At 44.6% G+C, this 27,537-nt stretch overlaps 1 protein-coding gene across 2 annotated transcripts in view; it reads right to left on the reverse strand.

Moving 5' to 3' along the window:
- CNTN2 (contactin 2) overlaps positions 1-27,537 on the reverse strand; it is a 430,563-nt gene that overhangs the window by 83,256 nt on the left and 319,770 nt on the right. For both annotated transcript variants that reach the window (XM_073615820.1, XM_073615821.1), the window contains 2 exons: positions 26,128-26,248; positions 23,760-23,918 (listed from right to left, as the gene is read on the reverse strand). In XM_073615820.1, coding sequence (XP_073471921.1) covers positions 23,760-23,918; positions 26,128-26,248 — 280 coding nt within the window. The remainder of the gene's footprint in view (positions 1-23,759; positions 23,919-26,127; positions 26,249-27,537) is intronic.

Below are 27,537 nucleotides of genomic sequence, written 5' to 3' on the forward strand. Positions count from 1 at the left end.
ATATATATATATATATATATATATATATATATATATATATATATACACACACATACACACACACACACACACTTGTGCTCAAAAGTTTGCACACCCTGGCAGAAATTGTGAAATTTTGGCATTATTATTGAAAATATGACTGATCGTGCCAAAAAACTCTTTTATTTAAGGATGGCAATCACATGAAGCCATTTCATATCACATCGTTTTTTGGATCCTTTTTAAATCATAATTATAACAGAAATTACCCAAATGGCCCTGATAAAAAGTATACATACCCTGGAATGTTTGGCATTGGTACAGACACAGAAGGTGGCACACACAGGTTAAAATGGATATTAAAGGTTAATTTTCCACATTTGTGGCTTTTTAAATCACAATTAGTGTCTGTGTTTAACCACTTGAGCCCCGGACCATTATGCTGCCTAAGGACCAGAGGTCTTTTTCCAATTTGGCACTGCGTCGCTTTAACTGCTAATTGCGCGGTTATGCAATGCTGTACCCAAACGAAATTTGCGTCCTTTTCTTCCCACAAATAGAGCTTTCTTTTGATGGTATTTGATTACTTCTGCAGTTTTTATTTTTTGCGCTATAAACGGAAAAAGACCGAAAATTTTGAAAAAAAATGATATTTTCTACTTTTTGTTATAAAAAAAATCCAATAAACTCAATTTTAGTCATACATTTAGGCCAAAATGTATTCGGCCACATGTCTTTGGTAAAAAAAATGTCAATAAGCGTATATTTATTGGTTTGCGCAAAAGTTATAGCGTCTACAAACTAGGGTACATTTTCTGGAATTTACACAGCTTTTAGTTTATGACTGCCTATGTCATTTCTTGAGGTGCTAAAATGGCAGGGCAGTACAAAACCCCCCCAAATGACCCCATTTTGGAAAGTAGACACCCCAAGGAAATTGCTGATAGGCATGTTGAACCCATTGAATATTTATTTTTTTTGTCCCAAGTGATTGAATAATGACAAAAAAAAAAAAATATTTACAAAAAGTTGTCACTAAATGATATATTGCTCACACAGGCCATGGGCCTATGTGGAATTGCACCCCAAAATATATTCAGCTACTTCTCCTGAGTACGGGGATACCACATGTGTGGGACTTTTTGGGAGCCTAGCCGCGTATGGGACCCCGAAAACCAATCACCGCCTTCAGGATTTCTAAGGGTGTAACTTTTTGATTTCACTCTTCACTGCCTATCACAGTTTCGGAGGCCATGGAATGCCCAGGTGGCACAACCCCCCCCCAAATGACCCCATTTTGGAAAGTAGACACCCCAAGCTATTTGCTGAGAGGCATATTGAGTCCATGGAATATTTTATATTTTGACACAAGTTGCGGGAAAGTGACACTTTTTTTTTTTTTTGCACAAAGTTGTCACTAAATGATATATTGCTCACACAGGCCATGGGCCTATGTGGAATTGCACCCCAAAATACATTTAGCTGCTTCTCCTGAGTATGGGGATACCACATGTGTGGGACTTTTTGGGAGCCTAGCCGCGTACGGGGCCCCGAAAACCAATCACCGCCTTCAGCGTTTTTAAGGGCGTGAATTTTTGATTTTACTCTTCACTGCCTAACACCGTTTCGGAGGCCATGGAATGCCCAGGTGGCACAAACCCCCCCCAAATGACCCCATTTTGGAAAGTAGACACCCCAAGCTATTTGCTGAGAGGCATGGTGAGTATTTTGCAGCTCTCATTTGTTTTTGAAAATGAAGAAAGACAAGAAAAAACTTTTTTTTTTTTTCTTTTTTCAAATTTCAAAACTTTGTGACAAAAAGTGAGGTCTGCAAAATACTCACTATACCTCTCAGCAAATAGCTTGGGGTGTCTACTTTCCAAAATGGGGTCATTTGGGGGGGTTTTGTGCCACCTGGGCATTCCATGGCCTCCGAAACTGTGATAGGCAGTGAAGAGTGAAATCAAAAATTCACGCCCCTTAGAAAGCCTGAAGGCGGTGCTTGGTTTTCGGGGTCCCGTACACGGCTAGGCTCCCAAAAAGTCTCACACATATGGTATCCCCGTACTCAGGAGAAGCAGCAGAATGTATTTTGGGGTGTAATTTCACATATTCCCATGGCATGTTTGAGCAATATATCATTTAGTGACAACTTTGTGCAAAAAAAAAAAAAAAAAAAAAAAAATTTGTCTCTTTCCCGCAACTTGTGTCGCAATATAAAATATTCCATGGACTCGACATGCCTCTCAGCAAATAGCTTGGGGTGTCTACTTTCCAAAATGGGGTCATTTGGGGGGGTTTTGAACTGTCCTGGCATTTTATGCACAACATTTAGAAGCTTATGTCACACATCACCCACTCTTCTAACCACTTGAAGACAAAGCCCTTTCTGACACTTATTTTTTACATGAAAAAGTTTTTTTTTTTTTGCAAGAAAATTACTTTGAACCCCCAAACATTATATATTTTTTTAAAGCAAATGCCCTACAGATTAAAATGGTGGGTGTTTCATTTTTTTTTTTCACACAGTATTTGCGCAGCGATTTTTCAAACGCATTTTTTGGGGAAAAAACACACTTTTTTAAATTTTAATGCACTAAAACACACTATATTGCCCAAATGTTTGATGAAATAAAAAAGATGATCTTAGACCGAGTACATGGATACCAAACATGACATGCTTTACAATTGCGCACAAACGTGCAGTGGCAACAAAATAAATACATTTTTAAAAGCCTTTAAAAGCCTTTACAGGTTACCACTTTAGATCTACAGAGGAGGTCTACTGCAAAAATTACTGCCCTCGATCTGACCTTCGCGGCGATACCTCACATGCATGGTGCAATTGCTGTTTACGTTTGACGACAGACCGCCGCTTGCGTTCGCCTTAGCGCAAGAGCAGGGGGCGACAGGGGTGCTTTTTTTTTTTTTTTTTTTTTTTCTTTATTATTTTTTTGCTTTTTTATCTTATTTTTAAACTGTTCCTTTCATTTTTTTTTTTTTAAATCATTTTTATTGTTATCTCGGGGAATGTAAATATCCCCTATGATAGCAATAGGTAGTGACAGGTACTCTTTTTTGAAAAAATTGGGGTCTATTAGACCCTAGATCTCTCCTCTGCCCTCAAAGCATCTGACCACACCAAGATCGGTGTGATAAAATGCTTCCCCAATTTCCCAATGGCGCTATTTACATCCGGCGAAATCTAAGTCATAAAATGCTCGTAGCTTCCGGTTTCTTAGGCCATAGAGATGTTTGGAGCCACTCTTGTCTCTGATCAGCTCTATGGTCAGCTGGCTGAATCACCGGCTGCATTCTCAGGTTCCCTGTTGAGACAGGAGAGCCAGAGAAAAACACGGAAGACGGTGGGGGGGGGGGGCATTCCCTCCCACGGGTTGTAAAGGCAGTCTAGAGGCTAATTAGCCGCTAGGATTGCTTTTACATGAAAGCCGACCGCTGGCTGAAAAGAATGATACCAAGATGATACCTAAACCTGCAGGCATCATTCTGGTATAACCACTCAAAGTTGTGAATGGCGTACCTGAAGACAAAAAAATGGTTAACAATAAAGCACAGTAAACAATAAAGTATAAATAATTACATACCTGAAAAACAAACATGATAAAACATAATAACAATAACAATAAAACACTGCAGAATAGAATACAGTAAAAAAAGAGCAGAACAATAGAGAGAGAGAATAGAGAGAGAGAACAATAAAACGACAACTATTTTTTTTTATTTTATATATATTTTTTTTTTTTTTACACTTTTTTTGTAACTAACTTTTATAACTGTAACCGGTTCCAGGTTCGGGTCTCTCAAAATGCGATGGCATCTTGGGAGACCCTGTGAAAGTGTGCCTAGTCTGTGCAATGCTGTACCCTACGCTAATACTCAACTAGTGTATGGTAGCGTTCAAAACATTCACCAATGCAAAGACCAGGATTGTCAGGACAGAAGGGACAATAATAGCGGGTGTCACGCCTATATCCGCGTTTGCTGCAGACACAACATCTTTTTGGGGGGGGTTCGTTGGGTAGGGGTACTCGGGAGCACATAAAAATGCCTCTCATGCAGCCGACTGCATTTCGTTGGGGGATGTGAATGGGGGAAGTACGGGCGCTGCAGAAGTGGTGGGTTCCCAATTAGGATTGGCGAATGCAGCAGGAAGGGCACTATGGGCACGACGGGCCTGTGTTTGTCTTTTTGGTGGCAGCGGGACACTACTTGTGCTTGTCACCTCACCAGCTTGAACTGCACTTATGGGACTCGCCACGTCACCAAGTGTTACTGCAGTGCTGGTTTGACTATGACCGGGGTGTACTAGGCCGCTGGTGCTTGCCAGTTCAATAAAAAGCTTCCAAAAAAACTGTTAGCGATCGCAGGGATCAGGCCTGACTCTGCGAACGCTGCAGTTATGCGTTTAGTGTTTTGTAAGTGACAGTGATCGATCGATACTGCACTTGGGTGGGCTGGACTGGGCCGGGCGGAGGGGCAAAACGCAGGTGCTAGCAGGTATCTGGGTTGATCCCGCTAACACTGCGTTTTTGGGAACCCTAAACTGCTGGGGACGCTAGTATAGATCTGATCTGATCGGATCAGATATTGATCCGTTCAGATACTATACCACTAAAGGAGGCGTATGCTGCGTGCGTGGGTGTTAGTGGTACTGGCGCTAACCTGACGCTGCCTGGGGCCGGTGCTTGCTAGTTCACCAAAATGCTACCAAAAAAACTGTTAGCGATCGCAGGGATCAGGCCTGACTCTGCGAACGCTGCAGTTATGCGTTTAGTGCCTTGTAAGTGTCAGTGATCGATCGATACTGCACTTGGGTGGGCTGGGCTGGGCCGGGCGGAGGGGCACAACGCAGGTGCTAGCAGGTATCTGGGCTGATCCCGCTAACACTGCGTTTTTGGGAACCCTAAACTGCTGGGGACGCTAGTATAGATCTGATCGGATCAGATATTGATCCGATCAGATACTATACCACTAAGGGAGGTGTACGGTGCGTGCGTGGGTGTTAGCGGTACTGGCGCTAACCTGACGCTGCCTGGTGCTTGCTTGCCAGTTCACCAAAATGCTACCAAAAAAACTGTTAGCGATCGCAGGGATCAGGCCTGACTCTGTGAACGCTGCAGTTATGCGTTTAGTGTTTTGTAAGTGACAGTGATCGATCGATACTGCACTTGGGTGGGCTGGGCGGAGGGGCAAAACGCAGGTGCTAGCGGGTATCTGGGCTGATCCCGCTAACACTGTGTTTTTGGGAACCCTAAACTGCTGGGGACGCTAGTATAGATCTGATCAGATCAGATATTGATCCGTACAGATACTATACCACTAAGGGAGGCGCATGCTGCGTGCGTGGGTGTTAGCGGTACTGGCGCTAATCTGACGCTGCCTGGGGCGACGCATATCACCGCCGGGCGATCAGGGGGCTAAACCTTTATTAGGTAATAAACGGCGGGTGCCCTGACACTATAAAAAATAAACGAACTAACCTGCGTCACCCGTAACGGTTATACGGTGATCAGTGGTGAAAGGGTTAACTAGGGGGCAATCAAGGGGTTAAAACATTTATTAGATAGTATATGGGGGTCCCTGTCACTATAAAACGCTGACGGCGAACCTAAATATTTACCTTACTAACTAGCGTCACCAGCGACACTAATACTGCGATCAGAAAAATGATCGCTTAGCAACACTGGTGACAGGGGGTGATCAAGGGGTTAAAACTTTATTAGGGGGGGTTAGGGGGGTACCCTAGACCTAAAGGGGGGTAATACTCACTGTCCCAACACTGTAACTGTCACAAACTGACACTATGCAGTAATCAGAAAAAAAAAAAAAAAAAAAAAAAAAAAAACCTGCTGGTGTCAGTTTGTGACGGGGGGGGGGGGGGGGGGTGATTGGGGGGGGATCGGGGGGCGATCGGGGGGGGGATCGGGGTGTTTTGGATGCCTGGCATGTTCTACTGTGTGTGTGTGTGTTGTGCACTCACATTGATGTCTTCTCCCCTCGGCGCTGGAACGGAAAATACCGAGCCGAGGGGAGATGACATCATTTCCTTTGCTGCTGTTTAGCATACAGCAGCAAAGGAGTGTTCCCATTGGCCGGCGGCGATCGCGAGGGGGGGGCCACGAACGGATGGCCTCCCCCTCATCTCGGATCGCCGGGGAACAGAACGGGACCGCTTCGGGCACCGGGGGGGGGTCCGATCGGACCCCCCACCCGCGAGAGGCAAATCACGTACATGTACGTGATTTTGCCTGCCCGTGCCGCCTTGCCGACGTAAATCGGCGTTAGGCGGTCCTTAAGTGGTTAAATAGTCAATGATTTTGTTAGCTCTTACATGGATGCACTAAGCAGGCTAGACACTGAGCCATGAGGAGGTAGAAAAGAAGAGTCAAAAGACCTGCGTAACAAGGTAATGAAACTTTACAAAGATGGAAAGGGATACACCTGACCTTGGCTTGGTATCAAAAGAGCCCCTAATTTTCCACTTCTTAATAAGTGATTAAACAGTACTGACTGGCATATTCAAGGCTTTGGATATCTTTTTATATCCTTTTCCATCTTTGTAAAGTTTCATTACCTTGTCATGCAGGTTATGTTTTGACTGTTCTTGTGGGAAATTAACCTTTAATTGCCATTTTAACCTGTGTGTGCCACCTTCTGTGTCTGTACCAAGGCCAAACATTCCAGGGTATGTTAACTTTTTGTCAGGGCCATTTGGGTGATTCCTGTTATCATTATGATTGAAAAAGGATCCAAAAATGTGATAATAAATGGCTTCATGTGATTGCCATCATTAAATAAAAGACAGTTTGTTGGTATGATCAGTCATATTTTCAATATTAATGCCAAAATGTCACAATTTCTGCCAGGGTATGCAAACTTTTGAGCATGACTGTATATATACAGTGTGTGTGTGTGTGTGTGTATGTATGTATATGTGTGTGTGTGTGTGTGTGTATGTATATATATATATATATATATATATATATATATATATATATATATATATATATATATATATATAGTATCTACAGTATATTACTTTTTTTTTGCAATTTACCGTTAAACTATATAGTATGGATATTTTGTAATATTTTGTAATTTCGATTTATAACCTTTAACCAGTAAAGGGCTGCCCTATAGAAGATATACTACTACAGGGCGGCCCTCCTGTGCAGAATCACGTATACGGGTATATAAATTAGATTCTGCACTTCTGTCTGCTGGCAACCGCTGATCGTCGTGCATAGACATAGAGTTCTGACAGGGGGGAAGGGATAGATTTTGTGTCCCTGCAAAGGAGGGAATAAAATCCATCACTTCTCTTAGTAAAAACACTACACTGTTTACATAAAAACACTGGCTTGGCATACGGTTAACCCTTTTATTGCCCTAGATGTTTAACCCCTTCCCAGCCAGTGTCATTAGTGCAATGACAGTGGATATTTTAAGCACTGATCGCTGTATTAGTGTCACACAAAGTGTCTGTGTGAAGGAACGTCCTACACTCCACTTGAGTGTTTCCATCAGTATACCACTTCCTCCCAGTCTGGATACAGATATCAGATATTCCAACTGCTCACAAAGCACAAAACAAGGCGAGACTTGCTTAGCTGCTAACATGGACTCTTTTATTAGAACCAAAATTACAAGTCTTTATATACCATTAGAGGAGGTTCCCCCCTCCTGCTCACACCACTCTAACAACACAACTGCAACCTAATTAACATGAGCTAGTTCACCAAATAATTTACCCAGACTAAGTGACTCAGAGACACGACCTTTGGGTTTAAGACTTTAAGTCTCCTAGCTCACTGACTATTCAATACACATTACCATAAACATCAACACAGGGCTAATTAGAACAAACAACAATGTGTTGAATAGAAGCTGTGGTAAGCCAGACTAGACTCATTTACATTAAACACATCATAGCAGACATCAGACAGGTGAGTGGAGTTGATGATATTAGCATCTCCTCACAGTATGAGTCCCAACAGTATGACTCAGTCACTATTGCTAATATGGCAAATACAGGGTCCCCAGAGTCTCTGTGTTCTGGGGGACAACGACCCTAAGCCAAAGTAACAACACCTCAAGGGTACCTCAAATGCCAGGGCCCATAATCTGTAGGCAAGAGGCTGACATTCAGTACCCTCCAAAAGCCTCTGTCCCGGGTGAGTCCGTCACAGTCTGATTATCCTCCGCAATATTGCAATCCTGCTATAAGTTTCTGATCGTAGCCATTACTAGTAAAAAAAAAAAAAAAAATTCAGTATATCTACAATAGTTTGTAGATGCTGAAACTTTTGCACAACCCAATCAATATACACTGAGGCTGGCTTCACACCGAGGCCGTTTTCAGGCATTTTAGCGCTAGAAATAGCCTCTAAATAACGCTTGAAAACCGCCTCCCATTCAGTGACTTTTCACACTGGGGTGCTGTGCTTCTGAAAAGTCCTACAAGCAGCATCTTTGGGGCGCTCCCAAAATGCCCTACCCATTTAAATGAATGGGCAACGCTTTCAAATCGCCTGAAAACACAAGTGCAACACGGGCACTTTTAATCCCTTCCTTCGCTAGTGGGAGTTATAAGTGCCCCAGTAGCGGCCAACATGTGCCGCTAAAACACTGCTGAAACGAGCGTCATTTTAGCACCAATGCTTGACAGCCCCAGTGTGAAAACTGGGATTATTTTTAGCAAAAATATGTAGCAGAATACATATTGGCCTAAATTTTTGAAGAAGTTAGATTTTTTTTCAGTTTTTTAATTGGATATTTTTTATAGCAGAATGTAAAAAATACATATTTTATTGCAAAATTGTTGTTGGTTTTTTTAATGTTTATCCTCTTCACGACCAACCACCGCAGTTATACTGCGGCAAGATGGCGCTGCTGCGTGAGCCATCGTAGCTGCACGTCGGCTCTATATAACGCTGCAGCAGTGCACCCGCAGTGTGTCCCCGGAGCCGGCGTGCGTGTCTGGCGGGCTTGATGACTGCCAGGCGCCCGCAATTGCTCATGACAGAGCGAGAACCGGGATCTGTGAGTGTAAACACACAAATCACAGTTCTGTCAGGGGAGAGGAGACAGATTGTGTGTTCCTACTAAGTAGGAACAACGATCTCTCTTCTCCTCTAGTCAGCCACATTCCTCCCACAGTTAGAACACATCTAGGGAACTGTCAGGGCTGGGCTCAGCCCTTCTCTGAGCTGGCTGCTAAGCTGTCGGCTAATTGCCAGCTCCTATCTCTCCACAGTGACTCACCTGTTGATGATATCCTGCTCATCAGTCCTGCCTACTTAAGCCGTCCAGTCCAGATGATCTCTGCCTTCGCCTTGGTCACCTCTCTAAAGACGATGTCCTGTGTTCCTGTTAAAGACTTGCTTGGCTGACATTCCTTCTGGCTCCAGATCCTGCTTGCTGTTTTTCTACGCTGTTTTATGGCTCCCTGACGTTTTGGCTTGTCTGACTATCCGTTCCTGTTCCTGAACTCTGGCTATGTTTTGACTACGTTTCCTCTGTTTACCTTTTTTTATTATTATTAAACAAGTGTGATTTAACTGTACTTCTGTCTCAGTCTGATTCATGGTATCTGACAGTAGGCGAAGGCCATGAATTCAGAAGATGCAGTCAATCCACTTGTTGGTAATATTTTTTCCAGATTGGATGAGCAGGATCACCGCTAGGGATGAGCCGAACACCCCCCTGTTCGGTTCGCACTAGAACATGCGAACAGGAAAAAAGTTTGTTCGAACACCGTTAAAGTCTATGGGACACGAACATGAATAATCAAAAGTGTAATTTTAAAGGCTTATATGCAAGTTTTTGTCATAAAAAGTGTTTGGGGACCCTGGTCCTGCCCCAGGGGACATGTATCAATGCAAAAAAAACTTTTAAAAACGGATGTTTTTTTCAGGAGCAGTGATTTTAATAATGCTTAAAGTCAAACAATAAAAGTGTAATATCCCTTTAAATTTCGTAGCTGGGGGGTGTCTATAGTATGCCTGTAAAGGGGCGCATGTTTCCCGTGTTTAGAACAGTCTGACAGCAAAATGACATTTCAAAGGAAAAAAGCCATTTAAAACTACTCGCGGCTATTGCATTGCCGGTCCGACAATACACATAGAAGTTCATTGATAAAAACGGCATGGGAATTCCCCACAGGGGAACCCCGAACCAAAATTTAAAAAAAAATGACGTGGGGGTCCCCCTAAATTCCATACCAGACCCTTCAGGTCTGGTATGGATTTTAAGGGGAACCCCGCACCAAAAAAAAACGGCGTGGAGTCCCCCCAGAAATCCATACCAGACCCTTATCCGAGCACGCAACCTGGCAGGCCGCAGGAAAAGAAGGGGGGACGAGAGAGCACCCCCTCTCTTGAACCGTACCAGGCCACATGCCCTCAACATTGGGAGGGTGCTTTGGGGTAGCCCCCCAAAACACCTTGTCCCCATGTTGATGAGGACAAGGGCCTCATCCCCACAACCCTGGCCGGTGGTTGTGGGGGTCTGCGGGCAGGGGGCTTATTGGAATCTGGAAGCCCCCTTTAACAAGGGGACCCCCAGATCCCGGCCCCCCCTGTGTGAAATGGTAAGGGGGTACTACCTACCATTTCACTAAAAAACTGTCAAAAATGTTAAAAATGACAAGAGATAGTTTTTGACAATTCCTTTATTTAAATGCTTCTTCTTTCTTCTTTCTTCTATCTTCCTTCATCTCCTCCTTCTTCTTCTGGTTCTTCCTCCGGCGTTCTCGTCCAGCATCTCCTCTGCGGCGTCTTCTATCTTCTTCTCCTAGAGCCACTCCGCACCCATGGCATGGGGTGAGGCTCCCGCTCTTCTCTTCATCTTCTTCTCTTCTTCATCTTCTTCTTCATCTTCTTCTCTTCTTCATTTTCTTCTCCGGGCCGCTCCGCATCCATGCTGGCATGGAGGGAGGCTCCCGCTGTGTGACGGCGTCTCCTCGTCTGACGGTTCTTAAATAACGGGGGGCGGGGCCACCCAGTGACCCCGCCCCCAGGACGCACGGTGACTTGACGGGACTTCCTGTGACGTCACGGGGAATGCCACAGGGAATTCCCTTCATGTTCCGTGCATCAGAGGGGACGGGGTCACTTGTCAAAAACTGTCTCTTGTCATTTTTAACATTTTTGACAGTTTTTTAGTGAAATGGTAGGCCCTTACCATTTCACACGGGGGGGCGGGATCTGGGGGTCCCCTTGTTAAAGGGGGCTTCCAGATTCCGATAAGCCCCCGCCCGCAGACCCCCACAACCACCGGCCAGGGTTGTGGGGATGAGGCCCTTGTCCTCATCAACATGGGGACAAGGTGTTTTGGGGGGCTACCCCAAAGCACCCTCCCAATGTCGAGGGGCAGGTGGCACGGGTCAGGAGGGGGGGCGCTCTCTCGTCCCCCCTCTTTTCCTGCGGCCTGCCAGGTTGCGTGCTCGGATAAGGGTCTGGTATGCATTTTTGGGGGGACCCCACACCGTTTTTTTTTTTTTTTTTTTTTTTTTTTTTTTTTGGCGCGGGGTTTCCCTTAAAATCCATACCAGACCTGAAGGGCCTGGTATGGAATTTAGGGGGACCCCCACGTTTTTTTATTTTTTTAAATTTTGGTTCAGGGTTCCCCTGTGGGGAATTCCCATGCCGTTTTTATCAATGAACTTCTATGTGTATTGTCGGACCGGCAATGCAATAGCCGCGAGTAGTTTTAAATGTCTTTTTTCCTTTGAAATGTCATTTTGCTGTCAGACTGTTCTAAACACGGAAAACATGTGCCCCTTTACAAGCATACTATAGACACCCCCCAGCTACGAAATTTAAAGGGATATTACACTTTTATTGTTTGACTTTAAGCATTATTAAAATCACTGCTCCTGAAAAAAAACGGCCGTTTTTTTGCATTGATCCATGTCCCCTGGGGCAGGACCCAGGTCCCCAAACACTTTTTATGACAATAACTTGCATATAAGCCTTTAAAATTAGCACTTTTGATTTCTCCCATAGACTTTTAAAGGGTGTTCCGCGGCATTCGAATTTGCCGCGAACACCCCAAATTGTTCACTGTTCGGCGAACTTGCGAACAGCCAATGTTCGAGTCGAACATGAGTTTGACTCGAACTCGAAGCTCGTCCCTAATCACCGCATAGATCAGTTTGCCATGGCGTTACAAGCGCTCCTGAGTCGCATGGCTCACCTGGAATCTCCCACTGTGTTGCAGGCCATCCCTGCTGCTGCTCCAGTCTCTGTGCAGGCAATAGGAGGTATGTCTGGTTTCGCTCCTCTTTCCCAGCGATTTGGGGGTGATCCAGTCCAATGCAGAGGGTTTCTCAACCAGGTTAAGATATACTTTGAGATGCTTCCCTAGGTGTTTCCCATGGATAGAAGCAAAGTAGGTTTCGTGATATCTTTGCTTTCTGAGGGAGCCTTGGCCTGGGCAAACCCTCTATGGGAGACGAAAAAACCTGTTGTCTTGAGTTACCCTGAGTTTGTGGCTTCTTTTAAAAGGGTATTTGACGTTCCCACATGCTCCGATTCTGCTGCCAAGTGCCTCATGTCGATCAGAGTACAAGAACTGTTGCCGGTTACGCCATTAAAATCCGTACTCTGGCAGCAGAGGTTGCATGGAACAACGAGGCCCTTGTGGCTGCTTTTTCCTCATGGTCTCTTGGATACCATCAAGGATGAGATAGCAACTCGAGATATACCCACTGAGCTGGAGAAGTTGATCACGTTTGCCATCCTCATTGACTGCAGACTCAGAGAAAGACTCTATTTTAAGGAGTGCTTGCGGAAGCCTCCTGTACATTTGTCTCCGAGGTTTGCAGTCCCATCCTTGCCTTCCTCACCTCCTATGCCTCCTGGTACCAAGTCAGTTAGTGAAGATGAACCCATGCACTTGGCCTTCATGAGTCTCTCTGCGGATGAGAGAACCCATAGGAGGAGGGAGAAATTGTGCCTTTGTGGCCAGGCAGGTCACTTTTTGAAGTCTTGTCCTACCCGTCCAGGGAACGCCCGAACCTTGAGGTCCTGTAACGGACAGACCTTAGGTTGTGTTGTTTCCTCCCCAGTTATCCTGAAGGATAAGCCTCTGGTTTCGGTTACCCTTTCTTGGGCTGAGTCGTCCATCGAGATACAGGCTCTAATCAACTCTGGGGCTGCAGGCCTGTTCATTGATGCTGCCTTTGTATCAAAGTACTCGATTTCACTGCAGCTGCATGACACTCCTCTTTCCATTGAGGCTCTTGACGGGAGACCTCGACAGCCTGCCCATGTGACTCATGGGACTGCTCCATTGTCCATGGCCGTAGGGGCTCTTCACCATGAGATAATCCAATTCCAAATGATTTCCTCACCTAAGTTTCTGCTGGTATTGGTTATCCTTGGTTACAGATGCACAGCCCCTCTTTTGATTGGCTCCGTGCTGAGGTTCTCTCCTGGTCGCCACAATGCAGTAAGACATGCTTCCAGAAGGTAGCCAAGGTCCTGTGCACCTCTTCACTCTCCTCCCTGCTGGAGGAGTACCGCGATGTTAGCGATGTCTTTGACAATGGTCAAGCCGGTATTTTGCCTCCACACCGGTCGTATGATTGAGCAATTGGCCTTCAACCTGGTACCCCCTCGTGGCCGGGTTTACCCTTTGTCGGCCTTGGAGGATAAGGCCATGGAGGATAAGGCCATGGAGGAGTATGTTGCAGATGCACTTTCTCAAGGTTTCATCCGCAAATCCTCATCTCCTGCTGGTGCTGGTTTCTTCTTTGTGAAGAAGAAGAGTGGTGAACTGAGACCTTGTATTGATTCTAGGGTTCTCAATCGTTTCACGATTAAGAATGCATATCCGATTCCGTTGATTACGGAGTTATTTGACCACCTCAAGGTAGCAACGGTTTTCACAAAGCTTGATTTGAAAGGGCCATATAATATCGTGAGGGTTAAGGAGGGCGACGAGTGGAAAACTACATTTAATACCAAAACAGGCCATTATGAGTTACCTCATAATGCCTTATGGCTTTTGTAATGCCACGGCAGTTTTCCAGGAATTTATTAATGATGTCCTCCGAGATTTGTTGCCGTTATGTGTGGTGGTTTATCTCAATGATATTCTCATATTTTCCAAGTCCCCGGAGAGCCACCAAACAGATGTCTGTCGTGTGATTTGGAAACTAAGAGAGAACAATCTCTATTGTAAATGGGAGAAGTGTGAATTCCATCGTGAACAGGTTCAATTCCTGGGTTATGTCATTTCTACTGCTGGTTTTTCGATGGACCTAGACAAACTTTCAGCAGTCCTACAGTGGCCATGGGTTTACGTCCTCTACAGCGTTTTCTTGGCTTTGCCAACTATTATCGGAAGTTTATTCGGAACTTCTCATCTCTGGTCAAGCCCCTGACTGATATGACCAGAAAGGAAGGTAACCCACAGAGTTGGTCCCCGGAGTCCATTAAGGCCTTTGAGAGTCTCAAGGCTGCCTTTGTTTCTGCTCCTGTGTTGGTACATCCCGATCCTACGTTACCTTTTATCCTTGAGGTTAATGCTTCTGAGACTGGAGTTGGCGCCCTTCTGTCTCAAAATCCTACCTCCCTGAGAGCGCTATGCAGAGGTTATGGAGTGCAATTACAAGATTGGTGACAGAGAGCTGTTAGCGATCATTTTAGCCCTGAAAGAATGGAGACATCTCCTTGAAGGTACCACTGTGCCTGTTCTCATTCTTACTGACCATAAGAATCTCACATTCTTGTCTCCCAGAAGGGCGCGATGGGCTCTTTTCTTGTCTAGTTTCAATTACATTGTCTCATTCTTACCTGTTACTAAGAATGTAAGGGCTGACGCTTTGTCACAACAATTTTCCTCCACTTCCAAGATGGAGTCGGTTCCGGTTCCTGTGATTCCTCCTGTACGTATTCTGGCTACGGTTCGCACCAGTCTCACTTCTCCTTTGGGTGACAAAATTCTTGCTGCTCAGGTCCAAGCTCCTCCTGAGAAACCTTGTGACCGCTGCTTTGTCCCAGAGAGTCCCTATACTACCGTGCTCCAGACTTACCATTCTCCCAAGGCTGCTGGACACCCTGGGAAGAATCAACTCTTTTGGGCCATTTCCCAACAATTCTGGTGGCCTAGTCTATGTGCTGATGTAACCGCCTTTGTACCTGCCTGTTCCGTGTGTGCTCAGAGTAAGACTCCACAAAACCTTCCAGTGAGCCTCCTACAAACCATACCCAATGGAGAGAGGCCCTGGACCCACTTGTCTCTGGATTTCATTGTGGAGTTACCAACTCCCAGGGCAACACAGTTATCCTTATGGTGGTTGTGGTGGTTGACCGGTTCTCGAAAATGTCTCATTGTATTTCACTTAAGAAGTTGCCCACATCTAAGGAACTGGCTTCCATTTTTTTTTGATCTTTCGCTTACATGGGCTACCCAAGAAGATTGTCTCGGACAGGGGTAGTTTGTGTCCTGGTTCTGGTGAGCCTTTTGTGCACAGTTGGGAATTCAGCTTGCTTTCTCCTCTGCCTATCACTAGCAGTCTAATGGGGCCGCAGAACGAGTCAATCATTCCTTGGAGCAATTCCTACGTTGCTATATTTCTGACCATCATAACAACTGGTCAGACCTCATACCGTGGGCGGAGTTCGCTCACAATAGTGCCTTGAATTTTGCTTCCAGATTGTACCCATTTATGGCAAACTATGGTTTCCAACCTTCCATGTTGCCTGACTCATTTGTTCCGCAGAGTATTCCCACGTTAGAGGAGCATCTCCGTGGTCTTCGTTCCACTTGGGCACAAGTCCAGGAGGCTTTGTGACATGCTAATGATAGGTACAGACTCCATGCTGACTGCAGAAGCCTGCCTGCACCTTCCTACCAGGTTGGGGACATGGTCTGGCTGTCATCTCGCAACCTCCAACTTCGTGTTCCCTCTCTGAAGTTCGCACCTCGTTTTATTCGGCCTTTCGGTATTCTTCGCAGGATTAACTTAAATAGACCTTCCTTCTAATATGCGTATCTCAAATGTATTTCATGTCTCCTTTGGTCTGCAACCGCTTTACCACCTCGGTGCCTCGTCCTCACCCTGTACAGGTTGAGAACCATGAGAAGTATGAAGTACAGTCGATTATTGACTCTTGTAGGTTCCATGGGCGCATACAGTACCTGGTGCATTACAAAGGGTATGCTCCGGAGGATCTCATCTTTGGACGTATATGCCCCTGTCCTCCTCCGTGATTTCCATAGACGTTTTCCCCTCAAGCCTGGTGGCCCTCCGAGGGGGAGGTCATTGAGGAGGGGGTACTGTCAGAGCTGGGCTCAGCCCTTCCTTCTCAAAGCTGGCCGCTCAGCTGTCGGCTAATTGCCAGCTCCTATCTCTCCACAGTGTCTCACCTGTTGATATCCTCGTCAGTCCTGCCTACTTAAGCCGTCGAGTCCAGATGATCTCTGCCTTCACCTTGGTCACATCTCTAGAGATGCTCTCCTGTGTTCCTGTTAAAGACTTGCTTGGCTGACATTCCTTCTGGCTCCAGATCCTGCTTGCTGTTTTTCTATGCTGTTCTATGGCTCCCTGATGTTTTAGCTTGTCTGACTATCCATTCCAATTCCTGAACTCTGGCTATGTTTTGACTAAGTTTACTCTGTTTACCTTTTTTTATTGTTATTAAACGAGTGTGATTTAACTGCACTTCTGTCTCAGTCTGATTCATCCTTTCTGACAGGAACACATTTAACCCCTTGATCACCCCCTAGTGTTAACCCCTTCCCTGCCGGTGACATTTATACAGTAATTATACAGTTTTTTTCTTATTTTCTGCACTTTTTCATGTTTGGCAGTTAGTGCAACATTTTTTAATTTTCCTGTATGATTATGTTTATATCATATAATAGGTTTGCAGCTTTTTCTCTCTAATAGCATTATTTTTCTCACTCAAGCGTAGCTTACATTTATTATTTTTTTTTTTTTTTAGCAATAAAAACCTGATAGAGGTTCTAATCTTTCCTTACTCCAAAATTAAAAAAAAACATTTGGCTTAAAGGGTATTTCCACTTTTGCAGTCAAATTTGAGAAAAGCCCCTCTATATGTTTGTCACCTACCTACCTAAAAATGTAAAAAATATATGTATATATTTATTAATGATCTGTCTTTTTGTATGTGCTAATTTTTGATAATAAAGTATCTTTAATTTTATCTGAACTTCCATTCTTCCCTACGTTTGGCACTGCTATAATCCCTCTAAACTCCCAAATTCCTATATAATTATTTTGGGATGAGGTGCTGTATCTAGTGCAACCTTTTTAGCCATACCTCCATTTTTCGTAATATATTACCTTTTTAGATGTTTCTAAGCAGAAGGTGTTATGGCTAATTCTAAGAATTTCTGGACAATTTCTCTCACAGTGTCTATGTCACCACACAGACTAAGCTATACCTCATTGCCATACAAGCAGAGAGGAAAGTTTCTACATTTGTAACCCTCTATGAGAACAGAAATAAGCTTTAGGATACACTTTAAACACTAAAATCCAATTTCCCCTGTGACCAGTCTCTGTGTGCTTCAGGCTGGGTTCACACCTATGTGAATTGGATGTGAGTTTCCCCGCATACTATTCGCATGACAGGAGATTGTGACTGGCTCTCTATGGAGCCGGTTCACATATCTCTGTTGCGGCTGTGAAGTGGCTTGCACAGGAATGCTGTGCATCTTTTCCTCTGTTTCAGGGCCGAATTCAGGCAAAAATTTGGCCCTGAATCATTCCTGGACGGAGAACAGGACGCACCGGACCCCTGCTGCGAGTCGCATCCGTCTAAGCTGTGAACCCAGCCTAAACATTCTAGCAACAGACTGGCTAAAACCATTTAGGTCCTGCTGGTGAGATTTTTTTTCACTTCTTGTCCTTAGGACGCAAAAGGAAATAAAAGGGAAATCTTACCAAATGAAGAGAATTTCCCACTTAGACAGTGGTCACCGGAACATTTGTTTTTATCGGATGAGTTGCCCTCCCACCTCTTGGATTTCCTTCACTTTCTGACTCCGTGACTACGCACACCAGTACAAAAAGAGCAAATAATCTCCCCTTGACAGAGGGTCTTATCCCACTTTATCCAAACCCCAAAAAATGAGGCACCTGAGTAAAAGACATAGCTAAATATACAGTAGTTTCCTGCTGGCACCACAAGATTTATTTTAAATTGAAGGAATTTATTTGACAACGTTTTGGCCAATTAGACCTATGATTTATTTACCCCGATTTGATAAACTGCATGCTGCACCTTCTTATTAGGAACCCCATGCATTATTTTATCCCTCATGCACCTTATCCGTATAGAAATAGAAGCAGTCAGCACAGCTTTACAGTGATGTATAATACTTTAATTGAAATACTAAAGTGGTATTAAAGCCAAAACCAAAAAAGTGTTTTCGCCTGGTGATCTGGTCATTGGATAGCGCAGATGATAGGCAAATTGCAGTGGCTCTATGCCTTTGTGCCTTGTAATTGCTATGATAGCCACACAAATTGATCACAGTTGTAAGTTGTACTACTGAACTCACAACAAAGAAAGGGGAAGAAAGAGAATTTCGTGAATTAAGGGTTCCTAGAGATCCAGGCAGCAGCAGATTTAAGGTGGTGGTCAATACATTTTATTGTGGGATTTTTCTTTTTTAGCCCTTCTCAACTCTCTCCTTTAACCACTTGCCCACTGGATGCATAAACCCCCCTCTTGCCCAGACCAATTTTCAGCTTTCAGCGCTGTCAATCGTTGAATGTCATTTGCGCGGTCATACAAAGCTGTACCCAAATTAAATTGTTATAATTTTTCCCACAAACAGAGCTTTCTTTTGATGGTATTTGATCACCTCTGTGTTTTTTTCATTTTTTGTAAAAAAAAAAAAAAAAAATGAAAAAAAACCCCAAAAATTTTGAAAAAAAATACAAAACAGTTTTATATTTTGTTATAAAATTTTGCAAACAGGTAATTTTTCTCCTTCATTGATGTGCGCTGATTAGGCTGCACTGATGGGCACTGATAGGGTGCACTGATGGGCACCGATAGGCTGAATTGATGGGCACTGAAGGTAGCACTGAAAAGCACTAATAGGTGGCACTGGTGGGCACTGAGAGGTGCCACTGAGAGGTGGCACTGATGGGTGGCACTAAAGGGCATTGATAGATGGCATGGAAGGGCACTAATAGGTGGCACTGATAGCTGGCACTGATAGGTGGCAGTGATGGGCACTGATGGGTGGCAGTGATGGGCACTAGTAGGTGACAGTGATAGGCAGCACTGATATGTGGCACTGATGAGGCATTGATTGGCACCACTGGTGGGCATTGATAGGTGGCACTCGTGGGCATTGTTAGGTGACACTGATATGCACTGGTGGGCACTGCTTGGTGGGCACTGATATGCACTGTGGGCACTGGCAGGCGGCACTGGTGGGCACAGATGAGGTGGCTGTGTCTCTTCCTCTTCGGGACCGATGTCCCTTATACAGAACGTGGTGATCGGCTTTTTTTCTCCTCACGCTGTCAGCGTGAGGAGAAAAAAAAAAGATTACCGATCTTCTGTTTACATCATGTTATCAGCTGTCATTGGCTGACAGCTGATCATGTGGTAAGAGGCCAGGATCTGCCCCTTACTCTGATGCGTGATCATCTGAGTCTCATTGACTTGGTGATCACAGAGCACGCCGCACGTGCCTCACAGGGGGCATGCGGGAGCGTGCAAATGGGGGGAGGACCTCTATTGACGACTTCCCCACAATGTAGGTCCATGCTGTAGCTGTCATTCGTCTATAGCACAGACAGGAAGAGGTTAAATCTCATCTCCACCCTGTCTCTGTAGTGCCTGTTTAATAATGCCTTCACTAGCTTTTTTTAGCACATTAACCCCCTCATCAGCATCCTCACACTGTATGTGACCTTTATATTAACTCCTTCACCTCCTCATTCCTCTGTGTATGACCTGTGAATTAATAATGTACTGTATCTAGCGCGCCATTATTAAGGTCCATGTTTTAATAACCTCAATACCAACATGTTTCTTAATTTCCCCCAAAAATTGTGGCAGAAATGTTAATCACCATCGGTACTTTGGAAATAGGGGTCATTTTGGGAGTATTTGTACTGTCCTGGCATTTTTATCTGATCTGTTTTATAACAGAAAGTAAAGTTCCTTTGAATAGAAAAAAATAAAAACACATTGGTTATTAAATACCACCAAAAAAGATCTGTGTCAATAAATTTTCGTACAGTGCCGCATGCGTTATTGTCAGTCAAACTATCACAACTCTGAAAAACTGAAACAATGTCCTGGTAATATAGGGCCAATCCCAGACGGGGTGCACGGGGTACAGTGCACCCGGGCACCAGAGAGGTGGGGGCGCTGAAGCGCCAGAGTGCTCCCCTCCCTCCTCCTCCTCCTCTCTGTGTCCAGAGGTGGCTCCCTCCGCAGGTCACTGCCGCTGCTGTATCTTTCGAGGCTCAAGCCCGTCCCCCCTCCCTATCATAGAAGGAGAGCAGCGCCAGAGATCGGAGCGGCTGGTCTCTGTGTGGAGAGAGACCAGCCACGCAGTGACATCGCTGGGGGGGTGGGGGCGGTCCGTGCCTGACGTGATCTCCTCCACTGTCTCTCACTCCCCCCAAGCCTGTCACCAACTGCTCTCCACCCGGGCGGCACGGCTGCACACTGTTCTCTCCTCCCCAGCTGCCGTCTTGGTGTTTTTATGTAAGCTGATTGAGGAGGGGGGTCTGTACTAATGAAAGGGAGGGTTTGTCCTAGGGGTCTATACTAATGGAGGGGGGGTTTCCTGGGGGGTCTGTACTAATGGAGGGGGGGTCTGTACTAATAGAGGGGGGCTTTGTCCTGGGGATCTGTACTAATGAAGGGGGGTTTCATGGGGGTCTGTACAAATGGAGGGGGGGTTTGTCCTGGGGGGTCTGTACTAATGGAGGGGGGTTTGTCCTGGGGGGTCTGTACTAATGGAGGGGGGTTGTCCTGGGGGGCTGTACCAATGGAGGGGGGGTTTGTCCTTGGGGTCTCTACTAATGGAGGGGGTGTTGTCCTGGGAGGGTCTGTACTAATGGGGGGTGGTTTGTCCTGGGGGTCTGTACTAATGGAGGGTGGGCGGTTTGTCCTGGGGGTCTGTACTAATGGAGGGGGAGGGGGCTTTGTCCTGGGGGGTCTGTACTAATGGAGGGGGGTTGTCCTAGTGGGGGTCTGTACTAATGGAGGGGGGGCGGTTTGTTCTGGGGGGTCTGTACTAATGGAGGGGGTTTGTCCTGGGGGGTCTGTACTAATGGAGGGGGGTTGTCCTCGGGGGGTCTGTACTAATGGAGGGAGGTGGTTTGACCTGGGGGGTCTGTACTAATGGAGGGGGGTTTGTTCTGGGGGGGTCTGTACTAATGGAGGGTGGGTTGTCCTGGGAGGGTCTGTACTAATGGAGGGTGGGCAGTTTGTCCTGGGGGGTCTGTACTAATGGAGGGGGGTTTGTCCTGGGGGGTCTGTACTAATGGAGGGGGTTGTCCTAGTGGGGGGCTGTACTAATGGAGGGGGGTTTGTCCTGGGGGGTCTGTACTAATGGAGAGGGGGGTCTGTACTAATGGAGGGGGGTTTGTCCTGGTGGGGGTCTGTACTAATGGAGGGGGGTGGTTTGTCCTGGGGGGGTCTACACCCAGGAAAGTACACCCAGGACTCCAGAGGAAAAGGGCAGTGCTGAGAGAACACCATCAGAGAGAGAACCCCGCTGCCCTGCGTCACCAGAGAGAAAGCCACACAGCCTAGCTCCATCCCTGGCGGAGAAAGGAATGGAGTCATTGCAGGAATACAGATCTGGGTGCTACCCAGCGGAGTCGCCACGGGCAATTCAGAGTGAGCTGACTCCTGATCAGAGGAACCATTGCTGTATTGCTGGGTCAGGTGAGAGGGCCGATCGGCCATTATCTACTAATGTCCATAGGAACTGCAGTCTCTGACCATCTCCTGTATCATGTCCTGCAGTCTCTGACCATCTCTTGTATCATGTCTGCTGTCTCTGACTGCCTCTGGTATCATGTCTACAGTCTCTGACGTCTCTTGTATCATGTCTACAGTCTCTGACCGTCTCTTGTATCATGTCTACAGTCTCTGACCATCTCCTGTATTATGTCTGCAGTCTCCGACCTTCTCCTGTATCATGTCTACAGTCTCTGACTGTCTCTTGTATCATGTCTACAGTCTCTGACCATCTCCTGTAGTATGTCTACAGTCTCTGACCATCTCCTATAGTATGTCTGCAGTCTCTGACCATCTCCTCTAGTATGTCTGCAGTCTCTGACCATTTCCTGTACTATGATTGCAGTCTCTGACCATCTCCTGTACTATGATTGCAGTCTCTGACCATCTCCTGTACTATGATTGCAGTCTCTGACCGCCTCTTGTTTCATGTCTGCAGTCTCTGACCATCTCCTGTACCATGTCTGCAGTCTCTGACCATCTCCTGTATTATGTCTGCAGTCTCTGACCATCTCCTGTATTATGTCTGCAGTCTCTGACCATCTCCTGTACTATGATTGAAGTCTCTGTCCATCTCTTGTATCAGGTCTGCAGTCTCTGACCATCTTCTGTATTATGTCTGCAGTTTCTGACCATCTCCTGTATTATGTCTGCAGTCTCTGTCCATCTCTTGTATCATGTCTGCAGTCTTTGACCGTATTATGTCTAGGGGGGCTCTTTCTAACAAACAGCCCTCTGTGTATGCATCAGAGAGACTCCCCTCCAGGTCTCATTAGTGTACTCTCTTCCTGTATTTTCTTTAGTCTTAAGAGATCATGGGAGGATCCCAAGGTAATGAAGACTTCTAAGGGGAGCATCTCTGCGTTTGAGTCATTGCCATAGAAACATTTGTAAAGGGGAGGAGTTGGTAAGATGACCACGCCCATGTGGGGGCGCCAGAAATATTTCTGCACCCAGGCATCTGTGACCCTAGGTTTGGCCCTGTGGTAATAAATGGGTATACTAAAAAGTTGGTGATCAAGTTCCACGCAACAAGACTTGAAAATCCACCACTGCGCTCCTATGCAAGACCAAAAATTACCTAAAGCTGCTGACTTGTATAAAATGATGTGTAAATAATATTTAAAATAAAAATAGTGGCACTATATATCATATAGATACAATGATACCAAAAAGAATATAAATAAAAATAAATGAATGAAATGAATCACCAACTAGTTCTACTAAACCCAAACAATGAATAAATAAATATGTCCGTGATAGTTCCAAACAAGTTCCCCCTCCAATGATGAACGGGAGAGCATTTAACTCCTAAACATAAATAAATTAAAAAGTAAATAAGTGATGAAAAATGTTGGATAATGGTGTTAATAATGATGACATCAATCCGTGCAATATTATATGGAAAAATTATGAAAAAAGTCCATGCAAAGTACTTTGTGTCAAAAGAGTGAATAAAGCAATCTTCCTATGGAATAAAACTGTCTTCCAACACTGATTGTGATCCACTCTTATGGAGCCGCACTCACCAAAAAATATTGCCTTGCACTCTCATGCTCTGCATGTAGGCAATAAATGGGTATATATAGGCTAGTGCTCAAGTGGTAAAATTAGCCAAACCCACTTTCACAGCTGTATAGTTTGCATGCTGCTACTTGACCACCCTTGTGTGTCCTCCCTGGGTTGTTATCTAAGCAAATAGAGAAAATTAGTGTGCACCTCAACCCTCCTCCAATATATATTTGCATTACCAATTAAGCAAATAACACTTACCTGTTTTTGTAGGCTTCCAGATTTCTGTCTCAGGCTCCATAGACTGAACCATGTAGCGACTAATAGGATTGTGATTATCAAACCCTCGGCTCCAAGTCAGCTGAACGCTTGTTTCCTTCACATCCCTAACAAGCACACCTCCTGGTGGCCCAGGGGGACCTGCATGAAATACACAAATATAGAATTGGGTCTCTAACATTTACTGTTAAAAAGCCTAATCTAAAAAAATATTTTTGCTTTTACTCATAACAATGCAATTTACTGCATAGAAGCCTTTTGAAATCTGGTTAAGCAAAACAACTGCAAAAACTGCTCCTAAAACAAATTATGCAGATGCATCTCCAAAAAGTACATCATTTAAAAAGTAAATTTTTTCAGTAATTCAAGTCAAAAAGTGAAACTCCTATATTTATATAGATTCATTACACACAGAGTGATATATTTCAAGCATTTTTCTTTAAATTTTGATGATTATTTATTACAGCTAGTAAAAACTCAAATTTCAGTATCTCAGAAATTTAGAATATTGTGAAAAAGTTCAATATTGTAGACTTATGGTGTCACACTCTAATCAGCTAATTAGGTCAAAACACCTGTAAAGGTTTCCTAAAGCCACGTACACACGAGCTGAATGTCCGACAGAAAAAGTCAGACGGAAGCTTTTCATCGTATATTCCAATCGCGTGTATGCCTCATCTGACTTTTTTTTTAGAAAATTCTGACGGACCTAGAAATAGAACATATTCTAAATATTTCCGACGGAACCAATTCCTATCGGGAAAACCGCTAGTCTGTATGCTGTTCCGACGGACCAAAAACGACACATGCTCTGAAGCAAGTACGAGACGGAAGCTATTGGCTACTGGCCATTGAACTTCCTTTTTCTAGTCCTGTCGTAAGTTTTGTACTTCACCGCGTTCTTGACGGTCGGACTTTGGTCAGACTTTTGTTTGACCATGTGTAGGCAAGACCGCTTGAATGGAATTCGGTTGGAGTTCCGTCGGAGAAACCTTCGGAGTTTATTCAGATGGCAAAACCGGTCGTGTGTACAGGGCATAAGCCTTTAAATGGTCTCTCAGTCTGGTTCAGTAGGTTACTCAATCATGGGGAAGACTGCTGACTTGATAATTGTCCAAAAGACAGTCTTTGATACCATAGGATTGTGAAGCAAAGGCCATTCAAGAATTGGGGAGATTCACAATGACTATGGCTGTTGTCAGTGCTTCAAGAGCCACCACACACAGATGTATCCAGGACATGGGCTACAACTGTCACATTCCTTGCTAAGGAGAAAAGGGACTGGACTGTTGCTCAGTGGTTCAAAGTCTTCTTTTCGGATTAAAATAAATGTTACATTTCATTTGGAAATCAAGATCCCAGAGTCTGGAGGAAGAGTGAAGAGGCACGGAATCCAAGTTGCATGAGGTCCAGTGTGAAGTTTCCATAGTCAGTGATGATTTGGGGAGCCATGTCATCTGCTGGTGTTGGTCCACTGTGTTTTATCATGTTCAAAGTCAGCACAGCCCTCTACCATGAAATTTTAGAGCACTTCATGTTTCTCTGCTGACCAGCTTTATGTAGATGCTGATTTCATTTTCCAGCAGGACTTGGCACCTGCCCACACTGCCAAAAGTACCAATAATGATCATGGTATCACTGTGCTTGATTGGCTACCAAACTCGCCTGACCTAAACCCCAGAGAATCTGTGGGGTATTGTCAAGAGGAAAATGAGATACCAGACCCACTATCAAAGCAACCTGGGCTTCCATAACACCTCAACCATGCCACAGGCTGATCACCACAATGCCACACCACACTGATGCAGTAATTCATGGAAACGGAGCCCTGACTAAGTATTGCATGCATACTATACTGTACATGGACATACTTATCAGTAAGCCAACATTTATGTTTTAAAAAATCCTTTTTTATTGGTCTTATGTAATATTCAAATTTTCTGAGATGCTGAATTTTGGGTTTTCACTAGCTGTAAGCCATAATCATCAAAATTAAAAGAAAGAAATGCTTGAAATATATCACTGTGTGTGTAATGAATTTATATAATAATATATGAGTTTCACTTTTTTAACTGAATTACTGAAATAAATTAACGTTTTGATGATATTCCATTTTTTTAGATGTACCTGTATATAAACTTCAAGGGCCCATTTGTTGTCATACAACAGAAATTTCACTTAAAAAAAAAAAAAAAAATCCTTTTAAGAGGCTACTATTCCTCTTAAAATAGATTTAAAAAAATGTCACATTTATAAATGTTAACAAATAAAAATAATTTTTGTAAGCAGATTCAAGCTGCTGAATGCTAGTGATAAGGTCATCATGCTGTAATATTCATTATGTTGTTACCTCGCACAAGAAGGGAAGCTGAAGCAGATGTGCGGTCCACTACAGTTTGTGCTGTACATGTGTATTTTCCAGCATGCCTTAATTTAGCATGAATAATATGAAGATCCCCGACAGATTCATCCTTCATAGAAAAAAGAATACTGTTAGATGTCACATTTTAAGATTGTTTTATTGTAAATAAATTACAGAGCATTGCTCTACACTTTATAGAAGCCTACCCCATTTTCATGTGCATTGCTGTGTGTTTTAGTCCATCAATTTCCATTGGGCTGTTAAAAGCATTTGTTACTCCAACACTTCATATTCCTGATATGTGCCTGCTGTACCATGTACTTGTATGACATACAGTAGTATCATGTTCTCTTTGTATTGCTTCCTTTGTGTGAAATCCCTGGTGTTCCTGCTAGTCCCTCTGCTTTCCTATTAAAAACTGACCCCACTAAGCAGAAGAGCACAACCTGGTCAGTTCTCTAGCTATGCTGGGAACTCAGTATGCTCTCCTTCAATGATCAAACTTGTCCTGACACTCCCCCCGTTGCACAGCCTTAACTGAGGAGTTCAGTGTGCTGCTGCTTCTCCTCCCCCAGCATTTATGTAGCTGAAAACAGAGTAAATGTGATCACTTTTTAAAAAAAGGGGGAAAAGGTATTTATGATGTTTTTTTATACCTATACAAAAATATTTTGCCTTTCATTTCTATTTCAAACTGAATGGTAATCGTTTACAATCACTTTAAGCATGGCAATGGATGAGTTGCAGTGTGCAATGTTGTGGTGTGGATGACCATGCCATTCAGGTGTGTAAACTAGTAAGAGTAAACTAATAACAGTTTTAAAAAGCCCACACACAATTAACAATGCAACTGTGGTGGCAGTAATGCCGCTCTTCTTGTGGTATGGCCCCTTTAAGAAGGCCTGCGTCTAGTTAATGAAAGCTTTGCACCAGTTTCAGACACATGCACCAGACAGGGTCGGTGCTACCACTAGGCAAACTAGGCAGCCGCCTAGGGTGCACTGCTGCCTAGGGCGTCTGGCCACTAGTGTTTCTACTCTCTTCTCTCTGCAGCAAGTAACTAAGTCTCAGCATCAGCAGGCAGCCGCTGCTCCATTCGCACATAGCGTCAGAGCCGCAGCTGTGGAAGAGGACTGTGTCTGTGTCCCGACTCCCGAATTAATAGAAGCAAGCAAACATTCATTGATAGGCGCTGGTGAGGCTGCATTTGATGGGCGCTGGTAGGCTGCATTTGATGGGTGCTGGTGAGGCTGCATTTGATGGGCGCTGGTGAGGCTGCATTGATGGGCGCTGGTGAGGCTGCATTGGATGGGCGCTGGTGAGGCTGCATTTGATGGGCTCTGGTGAGGCTGTATTTGATGGGCGCTGGTGAGGCTGCATTGATGGGCGCTGGTAGGC

Source organism: Aquarana catesbeiana, linkage group LG02 (genome assembly GCF_042186555.1).
Source record: "Aquarana catesbeiana isolate 2022-GZ linkage group LG02, ASM4218655v1, whole genome shotgun sequence".
In the NCBI taxonomy this organism is placed as follows: Eukaryota; Metazoa; Chordata; class Amphibia; order Anura; family Ranidae; genus Aquarana; species Aquarana catesbeiana.